Here is a 21,803-nt window from a genome sequence, read left to right on the forward strand (position 1 = left end):
AGACAGAAGATCTGTACAAAGAGAAGAGACTGTCATGAGCAGCCACGAAATGACAGGCCTAAACACAGTGCAATAATGGCAAAAGAACAATAAATAAATAAAGACAATTAAGACAGAAGACACAGCAAAGTTACTCTGGAAAAAGCAAACTCCAAATCACTGTAGTAACATCTGTGGGAAAACATGCGTTTCAAATTATGGAGAAAGGTGTACTTGGCTGCCTCAAGTACAAGCGTTATAACTGTCTGGTTTCTAAATAGCACAAAGATTTCTGTTAAAATCACCAGTAAAATAAAAGGATAATTGGGAAAATTTGACAGTTTTTGATAGATTCTTAATTTGGCTGCCTCCCACATTTATTCCATAACACAAATCTGCATCTTGAGGCATAACAAAACACCAGGCAGCAGGATAAAAACGCTTCTTGAAGTAGCAGTCAATTTGGTCCTACCAAATTGAGACAGTCTGACATATAAACAAAATACTATAGAAAAAGAAACAGGAAAAAGGAGTTGCAGATTCAGATTAAAGTTCCAATAATTTCATGATAACACTTGCTATTACTGAGAAAAAAAAGCGAACAATTTGTGATCAAGTTTATAGGGACAGAGTTGCACACAGATGTAGGAGCACAAGGCCTTGCTACTGCAAGGTCTTGTGAGGCCTCAAGCACACGATTCAAATACTTCAGGATAAGCATTTCTTACTTTTCAATATGAAATATTGTGATAACCTCTTTGAATATCTCTTTCTTTTCTAGCGAACACTGGCTCAAGCCCAAAGAAGCTACAAGAAGAAATCAAAGCAACATAAAAAATAAATATTTGCAAGCTTGCATAGCAGGGAAGCCAAAATGGGAGGGAGATAAGAAGCAGCAGACTTTCTCTCACTGCCAGGTGGTAGGATGCATGCTGCTAGCCCCATGAGGAGGCAGGCTCTCTGGCCCACAGGAGCTCCAGTACCCACAACTGTGATTTGAGGCAGGGAATAGATTCTAAAACACTTAAATCAAGAGGAAAAAGTTCAACAATTCATAGTACAATGACTGAAAAACAGATTAAAGCCCCCACAACTGGATGCTTATTCAAAAAATAAATCTCTTTTTTTTTCCAGAGACAACAGCAATTTACTCCTGCTATGTATTGCTTTGTACTAAGGGTGATGATTTGTTAGTGTGTGCAGGGAGGGGGAGGAAAGAAAAGGTGTTCCAGTTTTTAAAATACATGTTTATGAAGAAGTATATGGCTTTGGTTCAAGTCTTTTTGTTTACTCATTCTGACCTTAATACAGTCCTAGGCAAAGTAGTTTCTACAGAACTAGGAGAATCCTGCTTTTAGAAGGGGTACAAGTTTTGTTGCCTTGACAGGTCAGGGTGGAGGGCTTTTTGGATGCTTGTGGGACGTTCACTTTTCCTCATTTTGAGCTTAAAAGAAAGACAAATGTTAATAACTCTTCATTTCTGTTGAATCCTTAGGAATGTTTTTCTGCAGTTTAGCTACTACTGTGAACGAGTCCTTTACATAGCTCCACAAGCTACTCCCATACGAGGAACAGAAGAGCAAGTTAAGAAAATGATAAGAGAACTGCCTAGGGAAGACAGCACTGCGCTGTACATTACAAAGATCAGAGGCAGCCCAGAAGCAGAATTAGGAAAAAAACCTCTGCTCACAACTTTCATCACAATGCAGAAATTCTCAGAAATCTCAAACACCATCATTGTCATTTCTGAAATCAAGAAAGCTGGAGGAAAAAAATTGCAGGAGGGACCTGATAAAAGTGCAAGTTAAGGAGTTACTTTTGTGGAAGGTTTTACTGAGACATTTGACCTTAGATAACAGATATAGTAGATTTTAAGTCGAGTCAAAAGACTATCTGTCCGCAAATCCAAACCACTTTCATATCTGGTGAAGAAAGCTACTAAAAATGAAAGCCTTCTTTGCTTCTTTGGAAGGAATTCACTGAAACAACAAACCAAACAAAAACACTTTCAGCCCAAGCAAACAAACAGAAATTGTGTTAGGAAGAGTTCTGAGCAGCTTATTATTCCTAATATGCTGATCATGACAGAGTAGTACGCAGTAGGTGAAAGAACTAAAGGATCTGTTCAAAACATAGAACATGACAGGAAATAACCCCAAAGTTTGTATATACACAACAATATTAATCCTATTTCATTTGCTGTCACCTCTCATTGACTGGCAACCTCAATTCATAGAAGTAGTTAGAGAACATATTTTTGTGATATGTTTGCATATCATATCTATGTCTATGACTGTAAGAGAGAACACCAAGAATAGAAAGCAAATGACTGGTTTCTTAGAAATAGAAACAAAATTTCAGAGAAATAGTGTTAGTGCTTTAAATAGCTAACTGTAAGAAACTGAAATAAGAAATTTTCACAGCAACAGACAGAAATTAGAAATCTTCATGATCATTTAGTGGACTAAATGACTTGGAAGACCTTTCAGAAAAGATGAGATGCAGAGATCCATGTTGAACTTTATCTTACTCTACATGAATTAAAGATCAATAAACTAAGATACACAGAGGCTTATTAATTCATAATATTTACAACACTTCTCTGAGAAGCATGCTGTGAGTTTATCATGTTCAAGCTGATCAGTGGTTTAGGGGTGGATGGTTAGACTGGATGATCCTAGAGGTCTCTTTCAGCCTTGATGATTCCTATGAGTTCCAGCAAAGTTTGCTTGTCAGCATAAGAAGGAGAAAGAAGAGGCCCCAGCTAGTGCAAACATTGATAATGAAATAAAGATAAAGCTTTGTGCTGATGCCTGGTATATCACTGCAATTTGTATAGTATCTTGTATTGTCTTTTAAATGGCAGCTATTGCAATAAGCAGTTCAGAGAATCACAGACTTATTTTAGATTGAAAAAGACTTTGAGACCATCAGGTCCAACCGATGACTGAACACCATGTCAACTAGACCATGGCACTGAATGCCATATCCCACCTTTCCCTAAACACATCCAGGGATGGTGGGCAGCCCATTCCAATGCTCAATCACCATTTCTGTGAAGAATTTCTTTCTAATGTCCAACCTAAACCTCCCCTGGCAGAGCTTAAAACCAAGTCCTTTTGTCTTATTGCTTGTTGTCTGGCAGAAAAGGCCAATCCCCACACAGACAACCTCCCTTCATATGAGAATCTTTGTTTTCTTGACTTTTTATTTAAAATTATTTTTGTACAGCTTTTTAAGGAAGTATAAATCTCTGGATTCCAAAGATGGAAAATAGAAGCTGTGTTCTCAGGCATCCAGCTACTTATCTGTCACCCCAAATCTGGATAGTTCCAGACCATACAGTCACTAATCAGTGATCTCTATTGTTAAAGATATTCTAATATAGAGTAGTTCATAAACATTAATACATACGGATTTGTTTTTCTACATAAAATAATCTAAACATAATTCTAATGGTGATATTCTGACACTGTTTATTTGATGAAGGAAAAATAACCCCCAATCAAACATGAATTACAGTGTGGCTAAGTTGGGCATTAGAAAATCTACAGGAAGGATGATGTAGTCTACATCTGTGTCAACTGGGAAGCACACATTAACATAAATTTTGCTCTTTCCTGGATGGCTAGACTTGTGATGCTACTACCAACCAGCGAAGTCCAACTTGCACATGCTTGTGATATTCCCTTGATGCAGTCTCCACTAATCTTCTAAGTGTTGTATGTGATTCCTTCTGTGTGCAAAAGCTACAGGGCAAACAGCAATCAATGTGTAATTTGACTTGATGCCCTTTGAGTTTCCCAGTACTCTGAAACAGGCAAAATCACTTAGAGCAGATGATTCAATTTGTCAGGCAGCACTGTGGGTAATGTGCATCGGCCTTAATTCAGCTGTAGCAAAAGAGGGTGTCTTGTCAGTCCGTCAGCATATTGGGCTGGTAATTCACAGGAGCAAGGCAGAGAAGGATGTGAGCCATCAGCAATCCAAGCAAGAATATTTAGTTAGAGAGGAACTCATGTGCATGAACAAATATTAACATTTATAGTCACATAGCAATACATTTATAGACATAAATACAGTGATTGTAGCTGTTGAAAGTTCACAGACAGGTGCTTTCCCACACACCTCACCAAAGCTCATTGAAGGAACAAAGAATCTCCCTTTGGCTGTTTATGAACAACTTGGCTTCAACTGTCCCAGAACTCTGAAGAACAATTCTCAGAAGGGAACGGTAAGAGGGAAATGCAGGTTCCTCCATTTAATATGGGTTTCAATGGTGAAGTTTTTTCCATATATATCAGCAAAGACAGAAGGACCCCTTGCTACACATCTGTCAGACTTTTATACACACTGTTTGAAATCATGTAACAACAGAAAATTATAACAGAGCAAACAATGCATGTCTGTTTAGTATATTAATCTCAGGAAATAATAATTTACACTAATTGTATCTACATATGAACAATCAGTTCTGCTGTCTAGCGTTTAGAAGCCCATTAAAGAAGACTGTGTATTGGTATGATACTCTTGATTCCAGGATTTACCTGAAGGTTATAGTAATATTCATACAGGTAAGCAGACAGTAAGCCTATGCAGATGCAGATTTATAATTCCCTTTCATAAAAAATAGTTTTATAAAATGTACAAATATGGCGTTTGAGAATATCCCAGAATCATATCTTACCTCCTATTTGAAATATGCTAGAATATCTTTGGTGTCTATTGAAAATACAAAAAGATCTAACCTGAGAAAATACTGAGTTATCCTACAATTATTTAAACCACCTAAGACACTGAAAAATCTTTTATCAAAGATGCAGGAGTACTTACCTTTCCTGATAGACTATTGCTTGAAATGTCAGGATCCTAGAGAATTACCATTAAGCCTCCAGAGAGCAGGTACTTTTTTCTTTATTGCCTCTTCTGTTGTTTATCTGAGCTCAAATTTGGCCCAAATCATTCATACGCAAGATTTCAACAAGCATATTAACCCAAGCAGTGCTGGATAGAGTGTTTCATACATAATTAAAAAATCAAGCATCTGAAATACAGTCATCACAGAGGATTTCGCAAACAAGTGTGGCCTTCCCATTTTAGTTTTAACAAAAAGCCTCAGAAAGCCTTTACACCTTTGTGCAAATTGCCTGCCCTTTTTGCAGCAGTGTCCTCGCTGGGATGCTGATAACCTACGCAGGGCACCTACAGTCAACATGACTTTGCCTTTCACTACCCTGATTAAGTAAGTAGTGCTCACTTCCCAGGAATCCCCCACGGAGCAGCAGCGTTCCTATGTGCCCGGCCGGAAGAGCGGTAATGACTGGATTCTGAGAGAATTTGAAAACCTTCCTCAGTACACTTATTTCTGTTTTTCAACCTATATTCAAAGCGATACTTCGGCATTGCTATGTAATTTTTGACAGGGTTACAGTAAATTCATCATGCTAAACTGAAATGTTTCTGGCAGATGTCTACTCTGCAGCAATCAAGCTGTGTGTACAGTAAGATATGACAGCCACAGAGATGCTTTAGTTGTAAAAATTACACATATAATACTTTATTAATGCTAACTTGGAGCACCATTATGCGGTATATTATTTATAGTTTTAATTAGGAAATATTTATTTCAGAAACTTGCTTTAGTTTTTTATATGGATAATATTTTTTTAATTTAGTCTCGAGTCAAAAAGTATTATTGATAAAAAGGAAATAAACAAGCAATTATTTTAATATCAACAGTTTCTTTTTCAATCCTTCAATCTTTTCTTTCTTGACTACTAGCAAATTATTTTTCAGTAATTTCTACTTTTCTTCATCAAGACTTCCTTGGAACAACGGATTTTGAAAGCTGTTGGGGGGGAGAGGGGGAAACCTTGAATCATTGAAGCGGAATACTACCACTTTTCCAAAAGTAAATGTTACAAAACAGGAGACAAAGAAGTAGGATTTATTTAGAAAGTAATTTCAAAACAGCAGGTTCTGCCACTATTAAATATTTTTAGTAAGTCTCCCTTCTGTGGATTCCCTGACAGCTTACAGGAGCTGACCAAATTCTGCCAGTGTCCTCTCACTGTGGTAAGAATAAGATCAGTCTCCTTTTGATTTTCTTTGGCTTTTTTTAATTGCTCTCAGTTTTCATTTCATTTAAATAAGACCACAAGGATTAAAAGTCCTTAGTAGGGAGTAAGAAAATGGATAAGCACACATGCAAGCATATACATCACAGTGGATTATTAAGCCCTTTTCTCTCTGGAAACCAGGAAAAGAAAAGGGTAAAATTCATTTGGTCATTGGAGAAATTCCCATGTCACATAATACAGTCTTACAAACTACTAATGATTTCCATAGGGGTCAATTTTCATTTTATCATTTGACTCCCGTAAGAATAACACAGGACCAAGGAAGCCTGAGGGAAATAAATAAATAAATAAACCTAATGGTATAGTTTGTGAGCTAAATTTTTCCTGGAGTAGGGGAATGCAGAATTACAGCTGAATCAATGTAACTGAGCATTTTATTAACCTCTAAGTAAGGAGCAGGGAAGTGAAATATGCAGTAAGTCTCCACACACGTCTGACCTCTCCACCTGCTCTATAATTTCCTGCATTGCAAGGTGTGGAAGGACAGTGTACAAAGAACAGTCAGTATCCACTTCCTTTTCTCAGCCCAGAGGAATTGGACCTTCTAGCTCTGTATTTTTGCTTTTTTAACATTTCAGAGTAGATCTGTAACAGTTATGATGGGCCTACTGGCAGCTCAAAACACACAAATCCCATTGGTCCTTCGTTTCATACACTGGAATGCATTTTGTCTTGTGAATTTTCCATAAACTTCTATATCAGAGATGAACTTTCAAGCTTTATTTCACTATGAGTGAACTATTTATCTTAACACTGCTGCTTATCTTCCTTTCACAGCACATTATATTAACTTTTTTTATATTAAGCAAATTCACTTTTTATCTATGATGTTTGTTTTACAGGTAATTCATCCAATTTAAGGTATTTTCTTAGGGACTTCAATATCATTTTGCCCTTGAAATTAATATCTAATATGTTTTACATTTTTGAAATAGAAATTAATCTTTATTTGAATGATTAGTCCAGAACTAGAACCTACATGCATCATATTTGAATGTTGGTAAGGGAATCATCTGTGACCACATATTATCCTGGACAACTACTGTTATAGAGAACATACATATTTGTGTTGTGGAGATCCTGCAGGGGTAAAAAACGTATTTCTTTTATTTTAATGTTTGAAAAAACTAAGAATTCAACAAACCCATTCACACAGGGTAATCTCTTCCTACCACCAGACAAATCCATGAGGTAGTACTATACCATCTCATCTAAGTTCTCTAAGATGAAAAGAAATAAAATTCTGTCCAGTTCAGCACTTGACTACATTTTTTTCTCTGTATGTGCTATATATATGTATTCACATACACACACAGCCTTTTAAAGGTAAGTGTAGCTCTGAGAAAAGCATCAGTTGTGGACCAAGACTGCCAAGAGCAGAGTAATTAAATACTGGGTTTGATGGTTTGTTCAACTCATTGCTATCTTCAGAGGTACATTTGGGTAAGAAATTGGACATCCATTTTTGTTTGGCTTTAGAGCTTAGTTCTTTCTGTATCTCTCTGGCAGAATACAAAAAGCTTCAAAGCACTGTAATTTGTGCCTGTGAAGATACCAGCACAGTGTGATGAAGTCACAGCTCAGTCTTCTGCTGGCTAAAAATGAGCAGAATGAAATTCTCTCTTGCTAAAGTGATTCTATATCTCTAAGTAATTTCCAATGTTCTGTTTTGAGCTTTCTGTTTTTCAAAACATGAAGGACTGAAAGTGTGTGTTTCCTTAGCACGCTCACTCTTCCTTGCTTCCACTCACTAAACTATCCATTGAAATATTGAAAGGTCACCATGAAGGCTGCAGAATTTCAGCTGAAACTCATTGTTCAGTACCTTTTTCACCATGATCCTTAAGTCATTTCAAAGTGTATGAAATTATTCTTTTTTATATGAAATAAATTCTGAATATTTCCTTTCCCTTTCATAGCATGGAAAAACATTTTCTGAGAAGAGATCCATCCTGCCAGGTTCAGATGGCTCTAAATAAGCACGTTGTAATGATATGTATTGAATTTACTGTTCCATCAACTATTGATTCATCTGCAAATTCTGCTAGAAATGTTTCCAGATCATTGATTAAAATGTTGCAGGCACAGTACCAATTTCCTCAGAACCTCTCTAAAATCACCCTTTTAACATGTTTTCATTTGACAGCTACAGTTCTGAGACCCATCAGTTACTTGGTTTGAGTCTACATCACATGTACATATTAAAGAATAATATTGCAAGTCAGGATGTCATATCAGTCCTAAATCAAAAGGGTTAAGAACTCAGGTATATTATGGCTGTAAAATTATTTTTATAAAAGTTTTATTCTCATTAGTGAATAATAATTGAGAAGTATTTTCCATAAAACTACATGAAATACATTAGATCTTATCTGTGAATAAAATTATTCTAATTATCATTTTTGAACATGGAGAGTAGTAAGGGAGTAGTAAGGAGGATTAACCTTTTGAAACACAGTTTGTTTATGTTAAAATTCATTCTCACCTATGATCTTAAAACCATATTGCAAGGCTACTACAAGGTTAAAGGTAAGTTCAATAAGAAAAAACATCACTCTTCAGTAGTTTTTTTCCCTTCATAAATATGTATTAAGCATCAAAGAAGCAATGAGACCCAACAGAACTGGACAAGAAGTTTCAGTGAGAACACAGACGATGCTGGATTAGTAAACCAAGTGCCCAAAAGAGTGGCAAGAAGCTGAAAGCTGAGATGGAGTGAAAATACAAAAGTAACAAATGTCGATAAGCTTTAATAATATGGTCGATTCATTTTCTCAGGTTTTTTTTTTTTTTTGGTTTTTTTTTTTTTTTGCTAATACAACACTTGCAGGTCTCCATCCTGGAAATTTTTAAAAAGGTTCTGCAAATCCCACAAAAATCTTTCAAGGGATTATGTAGATGATCCTAATGCTGATTCTTTGGACTGTTTCCTTTACAGAAGTTAAGGTGCAAATGAAATACTTTCAACTTTCATGCCACAGAAATCCATGCACATTATTGACATGAATGTATCTCTTACCTCAAGACCCTATCCAACATTCTTGTCAGCAGAAAAAAAAATCCTTCATGGGTTGCTCCCTCAGTCTTGTCATACTTTGAAACGAAAAGCACAGCTCATACAGTTTTATAATGCCTGAAATGAATGTTGCACTGAAAAACAACAGGTTGGGACTATATTTCTTTGGATTAGGCAAGAGAAACCAGGCAGGAGAATACAAACTATATGAAAAGTTACGACAAGAGAATGGTGATTGTTCTACACATCCACTGGGAATAGAACATGGATACATCAGTTTTATTTGCAGAAATGAAAGTAAGCTTATATGGGATGTAAGGAAAAAAATCTTTCTCTCTGTTGAGACTTTACTGTAGCACAAGTGAGAACTACCTCTAGTGTCCAAAACTCCCTTCATCAGAGGCTTCCAAGAAATGTTTTAGACAGTGTTACAGCTTAGACTGCTGAACTGGAAGTTCTCTAGAAGTTTCATCCAATCATGTAATTCTGTGTTTCTGCAAGACTGGTATGTACATTTTGAGATTAATACCTTTCAGTATTAGTCTTATTTATACGAGTGATTATGCAAAGTAATGTCTAGAAAAGTTGGAAATTAATATTACTAAGAAACAAAAGAAATTTTTGTCCTTTCCAAACCATGTGTAAGGTAGGAGTTCAGTATGAAATAACCTTTTTTTCCATTTACACGTACTACAAAAATACTATGGTTCTGCTTGCAGACATTACAGAAATTAGTATCACCTTTAAAATTATGTGATACATGCAAAAATACCATTTTAACTCCAAAAAAGAGAGATTTTCACCACAGATTTTGTAACAAGACTTGCATATGCAATACATGGAACAATTTAAAAATCATTTTGATGCATTATGAATTACCTGTAAAAGAATAAGTAAGTGAGGACATTCTCAATTTTGGTAAATATTTATAGAGCCAAACAATTTGAAGTATATGTAACAATCAAATTTCTAGTGAAAATGTGTGCAAGAAGGTTTATTTTGAAAGGAAAATTCCTACTCCCAGTGTCATACCCAATTAAATTCTCCAGGTAATGACCCCATTTGCATAGAGAGCTGAACCCACAAGTGGGAATTTTAATGGGCACAGCACCTGAGTACATTAATTGAGAGTGACACTACTTGAACTAGTTTTGTGCTTACCCCACTGAAAATTCTACTCATATTATTTTTAATGTCAAGCTACAAGTCAAATTTCAAGATGATGGATTTGTTCTTTTTTAAGCATTGAATTTGAATAAAAGGCGGCTTTAATTCTGTTTTGCATTGCATAGCTTTAACTAATATGTAGTTCTGATTCTCACCATTACTTCTTTTTTCCAGTGATTGGAATTTAATTTTATTCATTAATTTGCAAATAATTAGATAGAAAATAATGCCTTCTGCAGCTAAATTACTTCTGGATTGCTGTTTAATGTACTTTAACCAGAATATGTGTTACAGTTAAGCTGACATAACAGTTTACTAAAATGTAATTGTGTAAATATGTCTAATTACTCCTTCTGAAGAAACAAGAGTGAAAATAAAATTTCAGTCATGGCTACCCTAATTTTCTTAGACTTAACCCCATGAAAGCTTGGTAGTTGCAAAGCAGATTACTGAGGCAGAGACAGCAGTTGTCAAGAGTAGTGGGATCCTTGTAACACATTTCCCTTTATCCTTCCACACTACTTCTAATGACCTTGAAGTTATTGTGGATTCTGAACCACTGCTGTTAGTCTACATTAAATATGTAATCAAGGTGTCTCCTCCTCACATGAAGAAACAGAAAAATGGAGTTGCATTTCCTAGGGAGGAAAGAAATACCGCATTGTTTAATACATTTATTCTTTCCAGCTTGTTCTTAATTAGTCCTCAGTAACTGCAAAATTCTGCAGAATCCATCTTGATAGAACTTCTGGTGTTTTATTTGAGCAAGAAAGACATAATCAATTCATTTTAATTTTCAAATATTTTAACACTGTGGAGCTTCAGTTATTTAGATGCTAAGTCCAAAGTTCCAAAGACATTACTTTTACCGGTCTCTTTGACTAAAAGTTGCATATAGCAGAGAACATAGAAAAGATGAAGAAACTTACAATGCAACATGTATCTTGGTACTGTCCCAGACTTCCATAATGAAGACCCTTTCAATTCTCTTTGAACCAAAATTTAAAAGCAAAACAAAACCAAACATACTACCTTGCAAAAAAGCTAAGGAAACAAAGGTAGGCACTGTGAATCTGGCGCCTCAAAAAGTAGGATTGTAACATGAAATATATCAGAGTACAGCATATTCACAGTGTGGTCACTTTGCGCAACTTGGAGATGAGACAAATTTCTGAATCCTACATCACTGATTGAAGAGGAATTGTGTAGTGCTTGGGCACCAATTACATACCCTACTGAGATGATATAAAGAGCCCCAATTATAGTGGAGTACTTTGTCAGTTAAAATAGCATACGCACACCAGAATAAAAATCAGTAAGGCACTATTAAATGTATAAAAGGTATTATACAGTCTTTCATCTTACATTCCATTTTTATGAATACTGAATGGTAATGTACTAACAATTGCTATAATAGGTGTACATAAAATAAGAAAACAGGATTGTACACAGTGTTTTATGAAGTGTGCTGAACTGAGGAGAATTGGGATTGTTCAGCCTCGAAAAAAGAGCTTTTGGGTGGCCTAACTGCAGCCTTCCAATTACTTGAAGGGAGCCTAAAAGGCAAATGGAGAGAGACTATTTACAAGGTCATATAGTCATAAAATGAGGGAGAATGGGCTTTAAGCTGACAGAAGGGAGGTTTAGATTAGATTTTGGGAAGCAATCCCAGTGTGAGGGTGATGAGGCACGAGAACAGGTTGTCCAGAGAAGTTGTGGATGCCCCACCCCTGGAAGTGTTCAAAGCCTTGTTGGATGGAGCTCTGAGCAACCTGATCTAGTTGAAGCTGCCCCTGCCCGTGTCAAGCGGGTTGGAATCCTATGATGCTTAAGGTCCCTCCCAACCCAAGCCATCTATGAACCTATGACTAAAAACCATAAAGACATTAACAACATCTAATCTAATTAAACATCTGCCTGTTTTGCAGAATGATAATTCAGAGAATGTTCTCTTTCCAACTTATAGTAGAAATAGCCCATCATATTAAAGATTTCTAAAGGAGAGAAAACGCATCCTTTTACGACACTAGCACCAAATCACTGGTAAATAGCATAAGCAAGTGTTTAAGAGTAGGCTAAACTTTGTGCAAGCAATCAACTTCCCGTTCAAGTGCATTGAGCACACTCAACAAGTGCATCTTGGGAGTGAGTGCAGCATATTATTTTTACTGAACTTCTTTCACTGTTAAAATTGAGTTAAGGTCTCCCTGCTCTCTTTGGAAATGCTAAGAGCTGGCAAAAGGTTCAGAAGGTAAGGGAAAACACAAGATTAATGTCTGTAGGATTCTAGAGCTACTACTGTTACCATCAACACAATGTGGAGTTTTCCAGTACGTGGTGTATGCACTCTAAGACAAGACACTAGGGAGATATTTCTCTAACGTTTAACTTAATTCTGGCACCAAGAGTAAGATTCCAGATACATCACTCACTCTATGATCTGTCTCTTTTTAGAAAGTTACAAAGCTGGAGACAATAAAAGCTTTAACATGGAAATATATCAATACAATTGGCGCTGGTCTCCAAGAATATACATCAAATATTGCAACCATTAAAATAATACGAAAAAAACCCTAAGTGTCTGAAGAGCTCAGAAAATTTTCTCATTTAAAATATTATAAAATCAGTGATTCATCTAAATCAACACAAAGTTCTTAATAGGAGAACTATGACTGAAATAGAGCCATTATTCAATCCAAAAGCTCCTGAATGATCCTGATCCTTCTTCACAGGAGCCATTTTTTTCTAGAAATCTTATGTATTAAGGATACTGGCTAGAGCAACTAAAACAGGTGTCAAATGATGCTATATTTCTATGTGTTTATCAGTTCTTTTACCAAAACAATTATTTTGGTGCACAGTCTCAATGCAAGACTTCATGATACACACTCAAACACAATTTCTGCCAGTTTTATCATCTTTCCTCTGCAATGGCCAAGAAGCAAGATTTTTGATCCACTATGGCAGTACAGATGTAGAAAAATCAGTGCCAAAGACTGTAGACATGCAATTTCTGCAGTTTTAAAGTAGTATAAGGATGTTCACCCTTAGCTTAAGCCAACATGAGAAAAAAATCATATGAATACTAAAAGCTGATTACATTCTTGGCTCAGCTTGTTTTTAGTAAACTGAAGACTTGCTGAGGATGTATTAAAATAACTTTCATTTTGATAAAATTTAATAATTACTGTAATTTTACCTCATTAATCCAATTTTACCAAGGAATGAATTTTCCCTCTTAATGACGCTTTTTACTGCTGGAGGTTCATGCTAGCACAGCTTCTAGTGTCTGAGTTGGCTGAGCTCCACTTGTAAGACAACTTGTATACTGGTCCACCCTCTGTGCAAGTCACCCTAAGGCCACCACCTCTAGGAAGGGTTAAAGTAGAAGAAAAAACACACAGGAGTAACAAGGCAAGACAAGAAAAAAGTGATATCCAATAGTTTCAAAATAAAGATCTTTATTTCAAAATAGTGATTGCAAGTAGCACATCCAATTGATATAAAATACAAAGAGCATGTCTTTCAAATGGGCCAGTTTGCAGAACTATAAACTGAAACACTGTACAAGTTCACAAGAACTATTATAAAATAGACAATTAAATTCTAATGTTTTAATTTTATTTAAACTCTATTTTCACATTTGATTTCTGATTCTGCTTTTTTTATTTCACAAGGTGCTTACAAAACTGATTATAGAGTGAAAATTACAAAATAGAATTTAAGGATGTAAATATAGAAAAGAATTCCTTAAACTACATGCTAATATTCTCTGCTACAAAGATATATTTTTCAAAAGTGCTAATATCTCTATGACAAACAGTAGCAGATTACATTTAAATGTCAAAATACATGATTTCTTAATTTTTTCAATTGTCTGTAATACTTTGATACTTCTAATCATTATGAGGTTTAATAACACTATTTTTATTTCCTAGTATTTCACAAATAAAGTGGGAAAAGACATATCTGTGTATGTATGTCCATGTGTGTGAGAAAAACTATATACACATATGCATGAACAAAGTTATCGTAATTATTGTTTTTATAATTACAATAAATCAAAAACCCACTAAGTTCCAGTAAGTAGAAACAAGGGCTTGTGCAGGACAAACTCTGTAGATAACTTTTACACAGGAAAATAACTCCCTAGATTGGTATTTTTATTTATTTTTTTTTAAACCATACCAACCTGTGGTAAAAGCAATTTTAAAAGCATGATACACAAATGTGCATTTTCCGAGCACAGAACTGGACCTGTTCCTGCAGGGCATGGATATTAGGGCAGGACAAGAGACTGGGAGTCCTCTTCCCTGTCCCAAAAGCACAATCAGACAAGAAACAGCCATAATTCACCTCTCTGTGACCAGAAGGACATGAGGAAAGACAGTTCATGATGCTGTCTAGCCCCAGAGAACATGTTCCCACAACCACGGTGTCAACCACACACCTACAATGGACAAAGTACTGTCTAGACTTTTTCCAAGGTGCATTGAGTCCCAATGCTCACTGTGATGCCCCCAATTTCCCCAGAGGCATTATGCCTTACAAAGACAAAATGCCTCCAGGCAATGCCACTCAACCAAGGCACCTCTTCCCCCTTCCCAATGTGGTTCAGCCTTTTAGGAGTCATAATTGAGCCCCATGAGCCTGATTCTGAGCACTGGGAATTTATCAATTTAACTATATTATTCCTTATTAGCCTGCCTATTACCATAATATTTTTGTGCTCTCTAACTGGAATTTAACCAATAAAAAATTCTGACATGAATGGAAATGCACTTAGTTTACGGAATACAGATCAGAATCTGGCCCAATATATGGAAAGAAAAAAAACCATAATAAAAATAATACTTGTAGTAACTATCAAAAAACAAGATTAGGAAACTCTCTGAGGGTGAATCTGCATTGCATCAGAATACACCACAATATTGCATATGTTAAGGCAGAACGTAACACTTCCCAGCTCCCTAGCACAGTTAAGGATTTGGCTTCAGTGATAACTTGCAGTAGTAGGCACTACTAGTCAGTGTTCACAAGAAGAAGCTTTGGTTAATATCAGACCATTTGTCAACTTAGCTTCACACTCCTGTGATCTTTAGCTTGTCACATTTGCATAAACTGAATTCACTATAGTAGAAAGAGACATTTATGGCCAATTCACTCAACACACATGCTATTGGCTATTGATGACTCCTGTAACAAGAAGTAAAATTAGGAGATCTACAAATCTATGCTCTACAAATGGAATACCTGGAGTGTAAACAGGAAAGTTTAAGTATGTGAGATCAACACGTGTGGGTGGTTTACAAATAACAGTTTGTGAGCTACAGACATGGAGGGTAGAAATTAGCAGGTGGTAAAGAAAATGGGAAGACTGATTACCTAAATCTGGGAATGCCACAAAACTCTTTACACGCTCCACAATTACAATTACAAAAGAGAGATATTTCTTGGAGAACCTTAATGGCATAACAGGGAATATACAGTTAGGTCCAACAGATCCTAACTGTGTTTTTCAAATAGTTTAAACACCAGTCCTTTTATTTTTAAAGAATATCGTAAGTTTTTTAAATGATCTTTTTTTACCCAGTTATTTAAAAATAACATTTAAAATTGATCTGAGAATAAACATTTTTTCACTTGCTTTTTGCATTTAATGACAGAATTCCTTGGTCAAGTCAATTTAAATTTGTTTTTATACCCTGTTTAAATTCTACTACCCTCTGCAGATATTTCTTACACCATAAAGAAATAAATAGTAAGTTATGTGACACTGGCTCCAAAGCCACAAACACTGACCAGGCCACTTCATGTACTAGCTTAGATTCTTGAGTTAACTTCTAATAATTTTCCTCTTATGGCCAATTTTTGAAGTATCGTTAGTCTATCGGTTTGTTACGCTGAGGATCTATTTCATGTATTTCCAAAGTCTCTTTTAAGAGAAAGCATTTCAAGTAATAATAGTACTGAACTAAAATGATAAGGTGTCTATTGTGTCTTGATTGATTACAAAGAAATCCTGGTACTCTTCTAGCCCAGGGCAAAACTTATATTTTGTTTTAGATTGTCAGATAATCTCAGCAATGGAAAATACCAGGAACTGCTCTCTAATCAATGAGATATTCAAAACAAAAGACATATTGCTGACACGACCACTGTAGCAAAACCAATGGAAGATTTCTAGATTTCTGATGCTAGCTTTTGAATTAAGTTTAAAACAATAGAGCAAAGTTGCTTTCAACCCAAAGAGAGAGAAATAGAAATATCTTGATTTTCAGAATGCCTGTAAAGGCATGTTATGCATGAATGCATTTGAGTGTTTAAACATTAAAGTAGGTAAAGGCAAATACTTAAGGTTTGCCTTGAGTCTGTTCTCTGACCAAAACCTTTCACTCTATTCAAATGGGATTTTTGCCTTCATATGACCTGCAGTATCAGGCCTATAATTCACTTTCAATAAACTCTTCCATTTGCAAAGCCAAAAGGAAGCTGGAATGTAGCTTTAGTTTCACATACAAAACTATACAATTTGTGTTAGAATACAGATCTGAGGATTGCTTTTTAAAAAAATATTTATATAAAGGGAATTAACAGTGCAAGTGTGAAAATCTTACCTTGTCTTTCTTCAAATGTATTTAAAGAAAAGCTCTCCAGTTTTATAGAGAATAAAATAGAAAGGGATAAATATTTCATGATGGGAAGCAGATCCCACAGCATTCCATGCAGATCTCCAAGCAATCTGCAGATTCACAACAGGCATCCATTATGCCACAGTCCATATCACATGGGCAGTTACAGTCATCCCCCATCTCATCCCCGCAGCAACAGCAGCAGGCTTCCGACGTGCAGATGCCACAGGATGCTTGTCCCAGAACAATGTTACAGAGGGTGAGAAATTCACAGAACAAGCAAGCCAGGATACAGTGAACACAGCAATCTTCATAATAGTTCAGAAGCATGTCAGGAACAAACAAAACAATAAAAAAAAAAATAGGGAAAGAAGAAAAGAGAAAATCATTAATATGTTATTCTAAATCCAGATATATCACAATGTCAAATAAGTAGCTGAATGAAAATGGTTCAGAGTAGGCATATATCTACCATAAAAAAAAAAAAAAAAACCACTTCTTATCTACATGGTCACTTCTGCAGTTCATCTCCAACTCCAACAAGTTTCCTGCCACCACTTCACTTCATACAAATCCCAAGTACTAAACTGCTCAGAGCTGCTTAGAAAAATCTCATTAGTCATTTATTAAGTAAGTATCCATATCTATCATCTTCAGTTATACATTCCTACACAAACTGACAAAAAATAATTTTGAAAACAACTAATGAGGGAAACTAAGTAAAATAATTTGCAGCCCTTCCCAGTTCATCTTGCCTTTCTGGAACTAGTTTGTTTGCTCGATACATGTGAAGAAAAATAAAGGCAATGTTGCCTAAACATTGTTGCTTTCTTTAGTTTTTGCACACATTAAAACAAGCTTAACTGCGTGTTAGATGCATTTCTTACTTTCAACAATATAGAAAATATTCAGTCAATATACATATTTTTCTCTTGCTTTAATACACAACTGCTAAATAATTGCCATTCTTTTAATGTACTACTTCAATCTTCAAGAGTTCTTAACTATACCTGAACATCAATATCCAGCTTTTAGAAGTATTACTAAATCATATAGATAATTAAGGTGTCCCACAAACTATCTACAAAAAATACAGCACCCAAAGAACATATGGAATAACTTCAAACATAACATACATCCATGAGAAAAGATAGGAAAACAAGGATTTGAACTAAACATGTGCCAGTGAGAAGGAAACTGCAGGATTGAGGGAGATACTCTATTTACATAATGTGTATAAATTCATATGTATAAACATATTTAATTTGTAAGAGGCAGTGAATAATCATTCAGAAACAAAACAAAAACTTAAAAATACAAGATCTGTTCAGGATGGAGAAATAAATTTCTTTCCTAGCCTCAGCTTTCGTTTTTTTTACTGCCTGCAAACTTTGAACTCTTTAGCCACAGACAGGTGAAGATTGGAAAAATGTTCTGGGAAAACATCCTGCACAACCTCACTCTATCTCTTGTCCCTACAGTCGAGTCCTACAAGTCCCTGCAAGTATCCTCTATGAGAGTCTGTTAGGAACAACAGGATATTGAGCTATGTGGATGGCTAGTCTGAGCATCTACAGACAATCTGTTCTGGAGAGGTTAAGTTCTTACAGTTCACAGGCTGAAGACTGCTGTCATAGGGGAAAATTTGCAATTACTTGCAACAGTAATACTATTATCAGGCCTTCTAACCAAATTTCTAAATGTAAAAATTGTGCAGTAGCCATGACAGGCATGTTGATTGATTCCAAATGCCACTAACATTGCAGAAACTCTGACTGCATGTTACTGCAGCTATGACTTACACAAGCAAGCATGAATACTTCCAGCAATGCAGCAACAGAGGCTCAAACCAGCAAAATCTGTCCCAAGAAGCAAAGGAACTACTTGAACCCTTAGCCCACTCCCAGTTACTATACTACTTAGATTGGACATTTCTGTACTGCAATGTGGCCACAGTCATAATGCACTACTGAACCCTTATGCCCAAAAGGAAAGAAATGGAAATTTCAGAAAAAGCAAGAAGAGGGAAAAAACCCCAAAACTCTAACCTTAAAATCTCCCCACTACTGTGCAGGAAGCAAAACTGAGAGGAAACCACAGGTACATTTAACATGCTTTAAAGAAAATTGTTTCTTGTATTAAAAAGCTTCTATTCCCAAAGACATAATGTCACTAAATAAATGACCTTCATAGAAAACACAGAAGATATGTGAAAAAAGGTGGAGTATCAGTTCACTGAAGAGGACCAAAGCCAGACTGATAGCGATTAATTAGCTGGTTGTCATGGAGATGGTGTTAAATATACTCAGGTAAAATCTCCTTTCAGATTTTCTTTTAATATGAAGGAAAAAGATAAAGAAGCCAAGAGTTCTATCAAAGAAACCTTCATATTTGAGGAACTAAGGATTTAGTATATCACGTCTTTAAAATACAGCTTGAAGAAGCTAATACAGCAACAAATCTTGTTCTAAAAATTTTTTTTTTAGTACACCATAATTAAACTTTATGTGTATACATATTGTAAATAAGATGTTGAAAAAAATCTTGCCTGCTTCAAGCAGGGATATGTAAAATTGCAGGGAGAGGAATACACATTCACAGACATTTTAATATGTTTCTTTTGATGAGCAAGGAATAGAGTTCATAGGTTATAAAACAGAGACTGTACTCAGAAAGTATTTTCTGGACCCACAAAAGAACTTTTACCTCCTAATCTACAAAACCCATCAAATCAAGACTTATAAGAAGAGGCCACGTTGATTGCAATGAACGTATTTCAAAGGTAAAAGGTATGAAAAATGGTCCAAGACACAGTAAAAAATTTTGGCCGGTGGTATTATTACAGAAACTCCACAGAGGGTCTTTTTTTTCATCTCTTCTTCAATGACTGAAACACTAAAAGGATTTATTTACCTCCTCTTTATTTTTATTTCCTTCTCCCCAGATGGCAAACCTAATATTAGATTCAAAAAATCTTTTATATAACAATTTTACTTAACCTCCACAAACAACTGAGAGAAAGTAGAGATACCCTTTAGTGTTCTCTTCATTCTTGCAATGACTCATTTGTACAATGAACATAAACTTTGATCCACATTTCAAGGACAAACCTGAAATAATCATGCTTTTATGTTCTTCATGTTATTGACTTTTAATAGCTATCCAGGTAGCAATTATTTAACACATGACAAAGCATGCTGTTACCTAGTCCTACCTAACTTGGTGAATTCAGAATCATGACTCTAAAGGGCTGTTATACAGTTGGATAAAATGGGTGGAAGAATAATTTCTTCCATATATGACCTTTATTTCTTGGCTTCTGATCTACAGATGCAATTATAGAAAAAAAGATATAGTTACACTGTATTTTTGTAGTAATAACAAATGACCATGCCACACAAAACTCATTCTTCTCTAGTATCTACATTCCTACAGCAACCTGTCAGCTCCACAGAAGCCCTCATACAGCTAAAACCGACTGCTGTTATGATCAGTGGAATACAGCCATGAAGGTGCTATACAAAGTTCACTCCAAAAGAGATGACCACAGGTTTTTCATTACCATGTTGGAGACCACTACAATATATTTCATTGCTTGCACAAGACACTCCAGTAATTTTTTCCTGCTTGTAAGACCAAGGAGACTGTTTAAAATTATATATTATTCTAAACTTCAAAACTTATTAAGAATTAAGAATAAGACTAGATTAACATTAATTAGATGTTAAGATTAACATTAAGAATAAAGATTATACTTAACTTCCACTCTTTAAGCTTACTCCATCAAAATATGGTTATTTTTTTTCAGGTGACTGAGGAGTGGATCACTTTAATCCAACTAGAAATAAACATATTTTATGTATTTGTAAACTTGGTGATTTTAATGTCTGACAATGTGTTTTCTGGAAACTTTGAGTATATTCTAGTCTTTTCTAATAAGGAAATGATACAGCAATACCAGTTATGACAGTGGTGCCAGCTTGAAATCATCTATTTCTTTAAGCTCTTTTTTGTTTGTTTGAGAATTAGAGGGTCTCATTCTTCTTTTCCCATTAGTTATAGTAACACAATCAAGAGGGCACATCTTTATTATGGACAGAACTCCATTAGTCTTGACATTCATGATGCACTACTGTTGTAGTAAGTTAACTCTGAAGTTTCTGAGGTTTAAGTTTCCATTAAACCAATTTCCTTCTCTGTGGAAGTATTTAAGTTTCATCACATCACACAGGCAAATCATTAACAAAGATAAACTTTTTCTTAGGACTTGCACACTACACCCACACCAGTCTCCATTGTTTTTCCATTCTTATATTACCATTGTTTTTCAATTCTTATATTACACTTTTCTTCAATTGAGAAATGCTGCACTAGAGGTTATCACTACAAAAAAGTGAGGATGTAGGGTGTGAACACTGTCTAGAGGCATACTTTAAAAAAAAATAACTCCAAACCTCTATATCTATCACAGTTCTTTTACCAAATGCTTCTGATTTCATCCAAACACTCTATCACATTTGTTGATCCAAGCTCTCATAAGTTATGCTAATTACAACAGTCTTGATCTGTAGGCAGTGCTAGTACATTTTATTAGACCAGCTTATGTTTGGGGAAAAAGGTGAGCTTTCAGACACTCAAGCTTATCCTCAATTATTCTTTCATTTTGTCTGGGATGAAAATTAGACCTGAAGTTAAAAGGGTCATCCCATCTGACATTTTTTAAAACCAACGTAAGTGAAGGTGTTTCCTTAATCCTTTGGCACATCCCCAAAAGGCACAGATTTGTTGGGAACTTCATTAAAACTGTTAAACAATGCCAAGACAAATAGAACCCAACCAACATGTTCAAGTTTTTGCTGCTTTATATCA

The 21,803-nt window shown here is 35.4% G+C and overlaps 1 protein-coding gene across 1 annotated transcript in view; it reads right to left on the reverse strand.

Moving 5' to 3' along the window:
* Positions 1-13,743: 13,743 nt before the first annotated feature.
* MDFIC (MyoD family inhibitor domain containing) overlaps positions 13,744-21,803 on the reverse strand; it is a 50,542-nt gene continuing 42,482 nt past the window's right edge. Inside the window, exon 5 of the mRNA XM_041421012.1 lies at positions 13,744-17,242. Coding sequence (XP_041276946.1) covers positions 16,995-17,242 — 248 coding nt within the window. The 3' untranslated portion in view covers positions 13,744-16,994. The remainder of the gene's footprint in view (positions 17,243-21,803) is intronic.

This window comes from Onychostruthus taczanowskii, unplaced genomic scaffold (assembly GCF_017590055.1).
Source record: "Onychostruthus taczanowskii isolate IOZ18803 unplaced genomic scaffold, ASM1759005v1 scaffold68, whole genome shotgun sequence".
Taxonomy (NCBI): Eukaryota; Metazoa; Chordata; class Aves; order Passeriformes; family Passeridae; genus Onychostruthus; species Onychostruthus taczanowskii.